This window comes from Cyclopterus lumpus, chromosome 18 (genome assembly GCF_009769545.1).
Source record: "Cyclopterus lumpus isolate fCycLum1 chromosome 18, fCycLum1.pri, whole genome shotgun sequence".
Lineage (NCBI taxonomy): Eukaryota > Metazoa > Chordata > Actinopteri > Perciformes > Cyclopteridae > Cyclopterus > Cyclopterus lumpus.
In genome coordinates this window covers 3,895,696-3,909,069 of record NC_046983.1, presented here as the reverse complement: position 1 = coordinate 3,909,069, position 13,374 = coordinate 3,895,696, and the positions used below count along the sequence as shown (strand labels likewise).

The 13,374-nt window shown below is 43.2% G+C and overlaps 2 protein-coding genes across 2 annotated transcripts in view; both read right to left on the bottom strand.

Moving 5' to 3' along the window:
- The window catches only part of rps4x (ribosomal protein S4 X-linked), a 5,605-nt gene extending 4,783 nt beyond the window's left edge, over nucleotides 1-822 (bottom strand). Inside the window, exons 1-2 of the mRNA XM_034557274.1 lie at nucleotides 765-822; nucleotides 148-225 (exon numbers count right to left, since the gene is read on the bottom strand). Of these exons, the coding sequence (XP_034413165.1) occupies nucleotides 148-225; nucleotides 765-767 (81 nt within the window). The 5' untranslated portion in view covers nucleotides 768-822. The remainder of the gene's footprint in view (nucleotides 1-147; nucleotides 226-764) is intronic.
- A 5,531-nt stretch (nucleotides 823-6,353) lies between these two features.
- On the bottom strand, nucleotides 6,354-10,190 carry cited1 (Cbp/p300-interacting transactivator, with Glu/Asp-rich carboxy-terminal domain, 1). The gene is made up of 2 exons (XM_034557726.1): nucleotides 9,923-10,190; nucleotides 6,354-6,967 (listed from the first exon to the last, which is right to left on the bottom strand). The coding sequence occupies exon 2, from the start codon at nucleotides 6,945-6,947 to the stop codon at nucleotides 6,405-6,407; it is 543 nt and encodes a 180-aa protein (XP_034413617.1). The 5' UTR covers nucleotides 6,948-6,967; nucleotides 9,923-10,190; the 3' UTR covers nucleotides 6,354-6,404.
- Nucleotides 10,191-13,374: the final 3,184 nt, after the last annotated feature.

Genomic DNA, 13,374 nt, shown 5'->3' with positions numbered 1-13,374 from the left:
ACAAGTAAAAAAGTGAGCAAACCTGCTTAGCTAAAGCATTTCACACGTGACTCATGCAAGACGACCGTGCAACGTTTACAGAGATAAACACCAAACGACACATTACAAAATGGGATAAAAGAGAAAAAATAAAACTGTTATACTTACAAAAACTCCGGTGAGCTTGTCAAGCATCCAGTGCTTGGGCGCTGCGACGCGCTTCAGGTGCTTCTTCGGTCCTCTTGCCTGGAGAAAGGAGGGAAACGCCGGGTAAGTTACGGAGCAACAACGTGGAAAACGTGGGTGTATTTTTTTAGCGGAGCGAGCCGAGTTAAGGCCCCGAAAAAAGAGACGCGCGGGTCGGCTAACGTGGCGCAGGACAGGACGCCGCTTAGCTGCGGCCTAGCTATACGAACGTTATTACACTTTAATTTAACGCTTTATAGATTATTTAACTTTTATACACGGGCTGCGACACAAAGTCACATGTAGCGAACTTAAAAACGACGCTTCGGACACTTAAGAACAGTTTTTCCCGTTAATTTAGCGAGCTAAAAAAATAAAAGATGGCCACGGTCGAAGCTAACACAAGTTGGGCGAGATAATCTTTTCTTAAATCATCAACAAAAGAGCAAGAATCGATACTTTCGGTTACCATTTGCACATCGATAATTTAATAAGAAGCAGGATTTTAACGCAGGACTTGTGTGTCTGCGATATTACGACAGCAAAAAGCGATGTTTAGTGATTATTTCAGAGAGGAATCGTGAGGAGGAACAGCTCACCATGTTGGAGTCTGCGCGGAAAAGGACCTCCTGGCTTCCGGTTTAGGAGGATAAGGCCGACTACGGCAGACGGGGACGGACAAAAGTACGGAAAGTCGCAATATCTAAATCGCAATACTTATCAATCGGTTGAGTACTTTAAATACGCCTATACTCAGTGATGGTAGCTTATTTAAATTAATTTATATACTGCTAACGAGATATATATATATATATATATATATATATATATATATATATATATATATAATCTTAAATTAATAATAATAGATAATATTTTAAGACAGTGACTCAGTAGATTTGTAAGACTGTAAGTACAATTTTTTAGGTATTTACATTTTATGCTATACTCCTGTACGTCCATTCCACTATATTTTCTTGGTACATATTTAAAGTTTAAAGTAAAGTACAAGTACCCCGAAATTGTTCTTACAGTAGACAATTTCCTTAGAAACATTCCACCATTGCCTTTAAATAACATGTATTATTAATTTAAGACTCTTATTTTATATATATATATGTTCGGTCCTGTTTACACTCGTGGAAATAATGCAACTATGGGGACTATATATGTTATAATCCTATTAATTACGTAGATAAAACTATATTTATATAATATAATGGCTGGTTCTATTTTCTTTTCCACCAGTGGTCTTAAGTGCAGATTCAAGGTACTTGTACTTTACTTGTGCATTTCCATCCTATGCTACTTCTTACTCTCAGAGGCAAATCTTTCTTTTTTTAAATTAATTTGTCTGACAGCGTTAGTTATTTTATAGTTTTTCCTGTCCAGTGAAAATCTATCACCACCACTAGAGGGCAGCACTGCATTACATTCCTAAATTAATCTGACAATACAGAGAACATATTGAGATGAAAACTGAAAGAAGCATGTTAAATAAAGTGAATACACCATATTACCCCACTAGAGGGCTTATAGTACATTACCCTACTTAGAGCTTATAGTACCGTATTACCCAACTAGAGAACTTATAGTACCGTATTACCCAACTAGAGAACTTATAGTACCGTATTACCCCAATAGAGAACTTATAGTACCGTATTACCCAACTAGAGAACTTATAGTACCGTATTACCCCAATAGAGAACTTATAGTACCGTATTACCCAACTAGAGAACTTATAGTACCGTATTACCCAACTAGAGAACTTATAGTACCGTATTACCCCACTAGAGAACTTATAGTACATTACCCTACTGGGAGCTCATAGTACCATATTACCCCACTAGAGTGCTCATAGTACCATATTACCCCACTAGAGTGCTCATAGTACCATATTACCCAACTAGAGAGCTTATAGTACCGTATTACCCCACTAGAGAGCTTATAGTACCGTATTACCCCACTAGAGAACTTATAGTACCGTATTACCCCACTAGAGAGCTTATAGTACCGTATTACCCCACTAGAGAGCTTATAGTACCGTATTACCCCACTAGAGAACTTATAGTACCATATTACCCAACTAGAGAGCTCATAGTACCATATTAACCCACTAAAGAGCTTATAGTACATTACCCCACTGGGAGCTTATAGTACCATATTACCCCACTAGAGTGCTTATAGTACATTACCCAACTAGAGAGCTTATAGTACCATATTACCCCACTAGAGAACTTATAGTACCGTATTCCCCACTTTGAGCTTATAGTACATTACCCCACTGGGAGCTTATAGTACCGTATTAAAGAGCTTATAGTACCGTATTACCCCACTAGAGAGCTCATAGTACCATATTAAAGAGCTCAGAGTACCATATTACCCCACTAGAGAACTTATAGTACCGTATTACCCACTTTGAGCTCATAGTACATTACCCCACTAAAGAGCTCATAGTACCATATTAAAGAGCTCAGAGTACCATATTAACCCACTAAAGAGCTTTTAGTTATTTTGATTCCCAAATTAAATTGTATTTTATTTTGAATTTCCGAGGATGTTTCCTGGAAATAACAAATGTAATCAGGCACTAATTCGAAGGAGAAATAGATCATTTGTACGCTTCTAATTACAGTAATTAAATCCACAAAAAATGCTATTATAGCGACATAGAGTTTAAATAGAATAAGTAGTATTTAGGCATACGGTTTCCAATAATAAACATCTCACTTAGTTTTAAATGGAGCACTCCAAAACTGTTTTCAAACTCAGCGGACACAATGAAGATAAAGTCAGAATTTTTTTAATTTTCCCAGAACACTTAAAATAGATTACGTGAATAACAGAGTTATAAAACGACCTGCGATGTGAATGAAATGTATTCTTTGTGATTAACGTTGGGCGTAATCACCGCCGCGGGCCAGCAGATAGAAGTACAATGTACAATGTAATATATTTTAAGTATTAAACAGCTTTGATTGAACATATATGCAGCAGTTATCCTGTTCACTAGACCTCAACCTGGAACTATATTGTTCCATGTTTCCGTTAATGAGAAAACCTTTATGTCAATATATTCAATGAAAAACAATCACACCAGCTCAGTTTCCATTTTATTTATTTACCCCTCCTTAAAACTCAGAGCCGTAACAAAAATACAAGCTTTTTTAATTTCTTTATATGATCTCAGTCATTTACATATTCATATAGATGTACAAGTGACAGCCGGTGAGCAAAAGTGCTTTAAAAATCATCTTTGAATAATATTCATTTAGTTAGGAAAAAAAAATAAAAATCAGACTTAAATCAACGGGTTTAAAAGTAAGTATGATGAAATCCAACATGAATAAATCAGTGCAGAGAGCAGAGGGGGAACCTTGTAGTAGCGTCGACCTGTTAGCAGATAATTCACGGCTCAAGGTTTTCACAGGCCTTGATGTGCTGGAACACATGACCCTGAAGGCCCCTGAAGGCCCCTGAAGGCCCCTGAAGGCCCCTGAAGGCCCCGGGGGCCACGGCTCAGTGCGTAACAAATCACCGCCGTCACTGGGAAACCGTAAATCCACTTCACCCGCTGTCGAGAAGTCGGGGAGAACCTCAGCTTTCAAAAAGAACCCAACTGAATGGAGGAGATGTTCCCTTCACTCCTGTCGTTGTGACTTTTTGTTGTTTTGTGTGTCTTTGTGGACAATTTGTGTCTCTTTGTAGTTGTTTTGTGTCTCTTTGTGGTCCTTTTGTGTCTCTTTGTGGTTGTTTTGTTTGTCTTTGTAGTTGTTTTGTATCTCTTTGTGGTCATTTTAGGTCTCTTTGTGAACCTTTTGTGTCTCTTTGTGGTCTTTTTGTGTCTCTTTGTAGTCCCTTTGTGTCTCTTTGTGGACAATTTGTGTCTCTTTGTAGTTGTTTTGTGTCTCTTTGTAGTTGTTTTGTATCTCTTTGTGTCTCTGTAGTTATTTTGTCTCTCTTTGTAGTTATTTTGTGTCTCTTTGTGAACCTTTTGTGTCTCTTTGTAGTTATTTTGTGTCTCTTTGTGAACCTTTTGTGTCTCTTTGTAGTTATTTTGTGTCTCTGTAGTTTTTTTGTGTCTCTTTGTAGTCCCTTTGTGTCTCTTTGTGAACCTTTTGTGTCTCTTTGTAGTTATTTTGTGTCTCTCAGTAGTTGTTTTGTGTCTCTTTGTAATGGTTTTGGTCTTTTTGTCGCCGTTTGGTGTCTCTTTTCAGTTGTTTTGGTGTCTTTGTGGTCATTTTGTGACCATCTGTAGTTATTCTGTGTCTCTGCCAGATTGTTTGAATCAATTTTCAACTGGTGTGTCTCTTTTTAGACCTTTTGGTCTCTTAATAGTCTTTCTGTGTCTCTTAGTTGATGAGTTTTATGATTCCTGCTTCGTGGTATTTTTGAAGCTCAACTGAAAGCAAAAAGAGGAAATATTGAGTTTTTATCATTTACTCATCAGACACCAGATAGCTGTGAGGTATATTTTGGTTCAAAAGGTTAATCTGCAATATACGGGCGTCGAGGAGAAGAGGAAATGAAAAGGACTCAAACATCTCAACCAGGCAACTTCTCAGAGGGTGGGGGGGGGGGGGGGGGTAAGAGGATGTTCCTCTGCTTCACACAGCAAAAACAACATTAACTCAGCTGGGATCAAGGCTGGACCACAAAATAAGACACACACACACACACACACACACACACCCAGAGCTGTAAAACAATGTTGGGCGGATGGAAACAACCACGAGGCCGTCTTCAATGTGAAGAATGTTATTTTGACCCACTTAGGCGACGAGACGGGTCGGGGGGGGGGGGGGGGGGGGGAACAAGAACCAGCGCGTCCGCCTTCTGGATTAGGAGGCGATGAGGAGCGTCTCCTTGCCTCCTTTCCTTCTTCATTTGAGACAGCAAAAAAAAAAGAAAAAAAAAGGGTGAAGTTGAATTACTGCGAGCGAGACCCGAGTCCACGTCAAAGAAACCTGTCATTAGGCGACGTGTGCGTGCAGAGACTGTAAGCCGACCCGCGTGTCTCTAAATAAATGAACAAGGCCCGGCGTGTCTTCCTGGTTCCCCCTCCAGAACATCTGAGGCAGGCGTTAAGAGGACACGCCGTTACCCATGGTGCACTGCAGCTTGCCATCCTCGTCAGTGTGACTGCACTTTGAGGACGCAGCATTTGATTTGATTTGTTTTGGGGGGGATTGGTAATATAAAGTGATGTTTTTGGACTTCGTTGATGACCTCAACAATCTGGCGAGAGTTTTGCCAAACGAGGGTTTTCCATCTCCAACGTTCAACAGAAGACCTGCAATATGGCCGCCGGAGGCCAAATGTTCTCTGAGCGTTCTCTGCCTTCAAGACATGAAGCAGGGAGAACTAAACACAGGGAATTAATGGGCAGTGACAGCGTCTGAAAGGTTTCCTTTGGTTCGACCAAAACCCCAGTGTGCGTGTGTGTGTGTGTGTGTTTGGGTCAAAGGTCACCCTGCGTAGTGTGCAAACAGCAGCCTGGGGGTCCAACGGCGACACAAACCCGACCACGAAGAACAAACTGGTTTAGAAACACAAACATCAAAAGTGGTAAAATGGGAAAAGGAGGATTCATCTGCTCCCTCAGACGACCTCGTATCCTCCACTGAGGAAGAAGTGCTATCGGGAGGGGGGTGGGGGGGGTCAGGGTCGCTCCAGGAGACAAGACCGTGGGGCTGAAACCCTTTTTTCCTCCATTCAGGTCCCGAGCTCCTCCCCCTTTTGATCTAATTCATTACAGTTCAGAAAAGCCGATTAGAGACGCGCTACAGAAGCGCTCCTTGTCCAGAAGTCCAGATGCAGATCGACCGCTGTCTTAAATAACGTGTTCTGTGAATACGTCTGGTTGAACTTCATTCACACACACACACACACACACACACACACATACAAAAAGAAAAGGAAAAGCACATTGAGATAACCGGTTCTCGGACAATCGGTTTCTTTGTGAAGGCGGAGACAGACAGGAGCCTCTTTCCCGTCGAGAGTCCGATACGTCGATCCGTTATTAAGGAAAACGGGAAAGCGGGTCCAGAGCTCCCCGACCGCCCGTTTCTTCTTCTCCTAAAATCCCACCGGGTTGGTTTCAGCCACCGGTTTTCCTCCTGGAGGAGACCGGGGGAGCCCACGGAGAGCCGTCAGGAGGAGAGGCCACCTTCTCTCTCTCTCTCTTTGTCAAACAATCGCGTCTCGGGAGTTTCTTTCTCTTCCTCTCGGGGCGGTCAGCACCCGGCCGGCACGTCCGACATGAAATCGAACTCGTTCTGTCCGAGCCAGAGCTCGGGCAGCTCGTTGGCCCGGTCCAGACCGAGCTCCACCACCAGCGACATGAGCACCTCCTCGTCCACGGGGTCAAAGTCGATAATGCCGCCGGGGCCTTGGTTACCCACGGCGACGCCGACGGCGAGGCCCCCGGTCGCCCCGTGGTGCTGGTTCCCCGCGCCCAGAGGCGAGGCCCCGAAGCCCCTCTGGGGGCCACCGGCCGGCGGTGCCGCCGGGTGTCCCGCCGAGCTCCCGCCGAGGTTCTGGTAGTGCGAGTTGAGCTTCTGCAGCTGCATGCTGGCGAGGAGGTGCGGCCCCGTCTGGAGGCAGAAGGGCTGGGGTTTGGCGAGCGGGGCCGGTGGGGAGGCGACGCTGCCGCCGGCGGACGGAGAGAACGGCGCCGCGGAGGTCTTGGAGGACGGGTAGTGGAGCAGGGAGCCGAGGGGAGAGGAGGAGGAGGAAGAGAGGTCCTTCATCGCAGCAGGGAACAGCAGCGAGGTCATCACCAGGAAAACTCCAGAGCCTGCGAGTCAAAGAGAAGGGAGAAGTTACGCCATGTCATCAGACCGGGACAGGAAGCTGATGGGGGGGTCACACAGAGGACCAGGACTCAACTGAGACGGATTCTGAACCAGTTAAAAGTTTCTAATCCACCAAAGTAATAATAATAATATTAATAATAATAATAAAAATATCTGAAGAGGTCCTCAAACCGTGTTTCCTGACTAACACGCGGCCACACACAAGCTGAGCCTGGTGACTGGATGGCCGCATGACTGTGTGTGTGTGTGGTGTGTGTGTGTGTGTGTGTGGTGTGTGTAGTGTGTAGTGTGTGTGTGGTGTGTGGTGTGTGTGTAGTGTGTAGTGTGTGTGTGTGTGTATGTGGTGTGTGTGTGATGTGTGTGTGCGTGGTGTGTGTGTGTTCGCTTGATGTCTGCTTTTGCTCTTGACCTATTGAGCAGCAAATGCACCGTGAGAAGGTCTGTGGGTACTAATGGGGTTAGTGGGTGTTTATAGGTCTATATGTGTGTGTGTGTGTGTGTGTGTGTGTGTGTGTGTGTGTGTGTGTGTGTGTGTGTGAGAGAGTGAATGGAGTTCCCAACACAACAGAGCCTTTGAGTATCTCAAAGAGTGATTGGGTCACATGGCAGGATAAATACATATGGGCTCTTGAGAACAGAGCATATGCCCCCCCCCCCCCCCCCCCCCCGTGTGTGTGTGTGTGTGTGTGTGAAGAAAGTGTGTGTTGTGTAAAGCCTGACACATTGAGAAAATGTGTGTTTTTTTAGTGTGTGTGTGTGTGACTGAAAACCCTCTTGCAGAAAAACCTCACGTTGAAGTCCCCTGGTTTATGTTACATGGAGTTCAAACAGTGTGTGTGCGCTTTAACACACACACACACACACACACGTCATGCGGCTATCCTTTGAGTAAGTCAATCACTTAATATGTGTACACACACCACACACACACACGGACACACAACAGCCCCTCCTCCCAGCACTGGCTCGTATTTAGCGAGAACATAATTGCAACAGGCAGGCATGCAGCTGCACTGATAGTTAATACACACACAGCTGTCAATGGAAGCTGTGTGTGTGTGTGTGTGTGTGTGTGTGTGTGTGTGTGTGTGTGTGTGTGTGTGTGTGTGTGTGTGTGTGTTCATTATTCATTGGCTGATTACTGTCAGGACCAGGCTGCACACGAGGCCTCTGCTCAACAGCTTTGCAGCACATTGAGTCCCGGAGACAACAAACAAATCGAAAAACAAAAACACTCTTTCTTTTCTTGGAGGCGCAGAAATAAAATATTTGGATTCCTAAAAAAAAACTAAATGCAAACGTTTCATTAAAACCGTTAAAATACGTCTGTTTTAATCTTTTAAGTCTTAAAAAGACAAAAAAAAGCCTTTTTAATGGTGTTTTTGTGTTTCATTAACTTCTTTCTTCAATCATCCAAAATCCAGCAGAAGAAGAATCCCGTGTTTAAAATAACTCCTTTTATAATAATAATAATAATAATAATAATAATAATAATAACCGTCCCTGCATTACTCATTTGAAGAGGTTTATTCCTCGAAGATGAACCCAATTTGCAACAAGTGTGTGTTTTTGTATCTTTATTGTTGCCAAACGACGAGTTTCAGAATCCTCGGGGCCACAATGTCACGAATCAAGAGGCATTGTGGGTAATGATCAATACTCAGACTCAGCTAATGATTGTTGTTGTGATTAATCAGATCATCTATAGGAATATATCCATGTTTGGAATGAGCATTTTTAAGTTATCAATCAATCAGTAAATATTAAAGGAGGACATTTTCTTTTTTTAAAGGTGCATTAAGTTCACCTGAAACACATATTTTACCCCATTATGAGAATATTTGAGGGGAAACGAGACAAATGAATTAGTCGATTAATTCATTAGTGATTTGATTTATCGTTTAAGGTCATTTATCGAGAAAAAAAGTCAAATATTCTCAGATTCCAGCTTATAAATCGTCCCTTTTTTTAGACCGTTTATCCGTCAAAACTATGCAAAAAGTTGTTCATATTAAGTGAGAAACATTACGAACACATTAGCTGACGATGGAAGATGGAGTCGCAGCTCGTTTTATAGTTTTATGAGAGATATTAAAGAAGAATAAAGTCACTAAACAAGTTTTATGAGGTCTATTTCGTGGCTCTTCTGGAGCTTTCTATTAATAAATGTGATATACAAGTAACTTTGATCACTACACACACACACACACACACACACACACACACACACAACAACAACAGAGGTTTCAATTACACAATTAAAGCGTGACGAGCCAATTGAAACGTCAGTCCCTTTCACTCACACACACACACACACACACACACACACACACACACACACACACACACGCACACACCATATGCTGTCCCAGCGTGACACGTTCCACTTGCTTTAATTGCCTCCAACTCCATATTGAAGGCAGCTAATGAGAAGCCAATTTTAAAATAAGTTTTTAGTCTTTTATATCTTGCAAAATGTAAAAGGTATTATTATTATTATTATTATGCTTAAACTGTACAATAACTTCCGTTAATACAGCATTCGTACTTGTTGTATTTGTATATATATCATGCACATAATTTACATGTTTATTCTAAGTACACTTAGTGTACAATTTTCAAGTGTTCTGATTTTGGGAAGAAAAAAAAAAACGGTCCAAAATTAATATTTTCACATTTTCATCGATTTCAGGGTGAAATGACGTCATAATATTAAACAGCTGGTTTAATTTGGAGAAACAAACATTAAACGCAAACACGTTTTTAAAAAAAAAGCTGAAAATCAAAAGAGGAAATATTAATTTCCTACTGCAGCGAAACCCTTCAGCTCAAACACACAACAACAACAACAACAACAACAACAAGAGCTCGACCTCATTGATCATGTTGTGTAAACACTTCAGGAGACAGACCGTGTCAGAGGAGAATAAACCGACCTGAGAGAAGGAAACCAGAAGCCCAGAGATCCAGATACGAGTCCGCAGAGTCCCGAGAGTTTTGTTGTGGAGATAAACAATAATAACAATAATAATAATAATAATACAAAGAATTAATAAAAGGAAGGAAAGTGGAGTTAAAGTGGTTCTTAGAGGCTGAACTGGACTCTGGAGGTTTAGTCCGCTCCTCAATGAGCTCGTTACTGAATGAGGAGCGTTTAGTGCCTCGCGCTCTGCTCACGGACCAGAGTGTGTGTGCGTGTGCGTGTGTGTGTGTGTGCGTGTGTGTGTGTGTGTGTGTGTGTGTGTGTGTGTGTGTGAGACACCAACAAAACCAGGAAATGGATTTCCAGAGGATCCGGATGGACACATCGTTTTGGTTGAGGCAAACGCAAAAGTGGGCGGGGCCAAATCATGATGATTCAACTTATGAATAAAGCAAATTATCATTTATAGGCAGTTTATTCTGCTGTGGGTTACTATATTTATTGCAAAATTGCTTTAAATTATATTTATTACACACATGTTTAAAATCATATTTATTACACACTTGTTTTAAACCATATTTATTGCAAAATTGCTTTAAATTATATTTATTACACACTTGTTTTAAATCCTGTTGTCTGTCTCTTGCAGTCTTTTCTTTCTTATGGAAATCAAAAAGTTTCTAAAAGTGCATAAATTAAGTTTATTTATTTAACACGTTTCAGCCACAGGGTAATTCAATGTTGCTTTATATTAAACATTTACGGTGATTTAAGAGCCAAGAATGTAGTGATTACATTTTTTAATAGCATAATAAAACAAATTGATAATACTTAAATTAAAAGGCAGCGGCAAATGTACGCGTATACTTTCTTTGATCATTAAAAATACGTTTCCTTCAGAGCTCGTTGTCGCGGAAACGACTCGGCTCGTTTATGGAAAACGAAAAGTGTGCGTGAGTAATATTTCAGGTTTAAAGTGTCGAGTCGTGTGATTAAAAACCTCGTTTTCCGTAAACCGACGTAGCATGAAATCATGCTGGAGTCATAGCGAGTCCCCGTAAACCGTGACGATACCCGGGACCCTGAAACGGAAGCAGCTAAATGGAACGCAGCCATCGTGTCAACTGAAGCAGCTAAATGGAACGCAGCCATCGTGTCAACTGAAGCGGCTAAATGGAGCGCAGCCGTCGTGTCAACTGAAGCAGCTAAATGGAACGCAGCCATCGTGTCAACTGAAGCAGCTAAATGGAACGCAGCCGTCGTGTCAACTGAAGCAGCTAAATGGAGCGCAGCCGTCGTGTCAACTGAAGCAGCTAAATGGAACGCAGCCGTCGTGTCAACTGAAGCAGCTAAATGGAACGCAGCCGTTGTGTCAACTGAAGCAGCTAAATGGAGCGCAGCCGTCGTGTCAACTGAAGCAGCTAAATGGAACGCAGCCGTCGTGTCAACTGAAGCAGCTAAATGGAACGCAGCCGTCGTGTCAACTGAAGCGGCTAAATGGAACGCAGCCGTCGTGTCAACTGAAGCGGCTAAATGGAACGCAGCCATCGTGTCAACTGAAGCGGCTAAATGGAACGCAGCCGTCGTGTCAACTGAAGCAGCTAAATGGAACGCAGCCGTCGTGTCAACTGAAGCAGCTAAATGGAACGCAGCCGTCGTGTCAACTGAAGCAGCTAAATGGAACGCAGCCGTCGTGTCAACTGAAGCAGCTAAATGGAGCGCAGCCGTTGTGTCAACTGAAGCAGCTAAATGGAACGCAGCCGTCGTGTCAACTGAAGCAGCTAAATGGAACGCAGCCGTCGTGTCAACTGAAGCGGCTAAATGGAACGCAGCCGTCGTGTCAACTGAAGCGGCTAAATGGAACGCAGCCGTCGTGTCAACTGAAGCAGCTAAATGGAACGCAGCCATCGTTTCAACTGAAGCAGCTAAATGGAACGCAGCCATCGTGTCAACTGAAGCGGCTAAATGGAACGCAGCCATCGTTTCAACTGAAGCAGCTAAATGGAACGCAGCCATCGTGTCAACTGAAGCGGCTAAATGGAACGCAGCCATCGTGTCAACTGAAGCGGCTAAATGGAACGCAGCCGTCGTGTCAACTGAAGCGGCTAAATGGAACGCAGCCATCGTGTCAACTGAAGCAGCTAAATGGAACGCAGCCGTCGTGTCAACTGAAGCAGCTAAATGGAACGCAGCCATCGTGTCAACTGAAGCGGCTAAATGGAACGCAGCCGTCGTGTCAACTGAAGCAGCTAAATGGAACGCAGCCGTCGTTTCAACTGAAGCAGCTAAATGGAACGCAGCCATCGTGTCAACTGAAGCAGCTAAATGGAACGCAGCCATCGTGTCAACTCGTCTTCTGTGGAAGAAAAAAACCTTCCGGCTCCGTGACGAGGACTCCAGCCTCCAGAGTTTGGACGCTGCCGCTCTGGAGCAGATGTTGTTGCAGGAATCAAATGGACTGGTTCTGTCTTTGTCTGTGTCTCTCACCCAGAGAGAGAGAGGGAGAGAGAGAGAGAGAGAGAGAGAGAGAGAAAGAGAAAGAGAGAGGCTGGTCTGTGAGTGATTTGCATCCCTGCATGTTCTTGTTGTGATCAGAGACTCTGATGAACATGTTGATGATTTATGACGTCTGTTGGCGGTTTGCAACAGAATAAACGATCTCCGTGATGTTTGTGTTCTCCTCCGCGTCATCGAGTGCAAACACGGCCATCGACGTGTATCATCACGGCCTCTTAAAGACCTTTTAAACTGTTTGTTTTCAATTTTAATGCACTTTTATTTTTGCTTTATTTGGGTTCAGACATTCATGCACAACTAACAAAGCAACTAACAAAGCAACTAACAAAGCAACTAACAAAGCAACCCTTTAAAGGAGGTGATCACAGAATGAATCATTAAGATGTTTTGAAAGTTTGACCAGATTCTCGCCTCCCATTTGAATCACGAGGAACAAACAAAAGGCTTCTTTTTTTGGGGGGAAAGAGAAATCACCAAGAGTGTTGTTGTGGAACCTCCATGAACCCCCCCCCCCCATGAAAAAGTCCATTCACCATTCATGTGGAGGGGAGGACGTCTGAGTGCCACGCGCTCGGCCTCTCTTCCGTTAAGCAGATAAAAGGTGGCATCTGTCTTTATTGTGCGAGTAAATCCCCTCTGCCATTGACCGCGGACACTTCACATGTTGATGAGGAGGAGGAGGAGGAGGAGGGGGAGCCCCCCCCCCCCCGACACACTTTGTTCCCCCTTCTGGAACCCCCTGTGTGGAGACGTTATGCAAATCAAACCAAACCGTTTGTTTCCATCCCTTCAGGAACAAACGATTAAAATCAGATAAAAAAAAGTGAGCGGCGGCATCGACTTCCTTGTTTTGGGAAGATTTCCCCAAATTTAAAACAGACCCAATGCGTTCAAACAGGAAGTTCATCAGCAGCGAGAGCCACATGACAAAGATTTGCATGTAAGTCG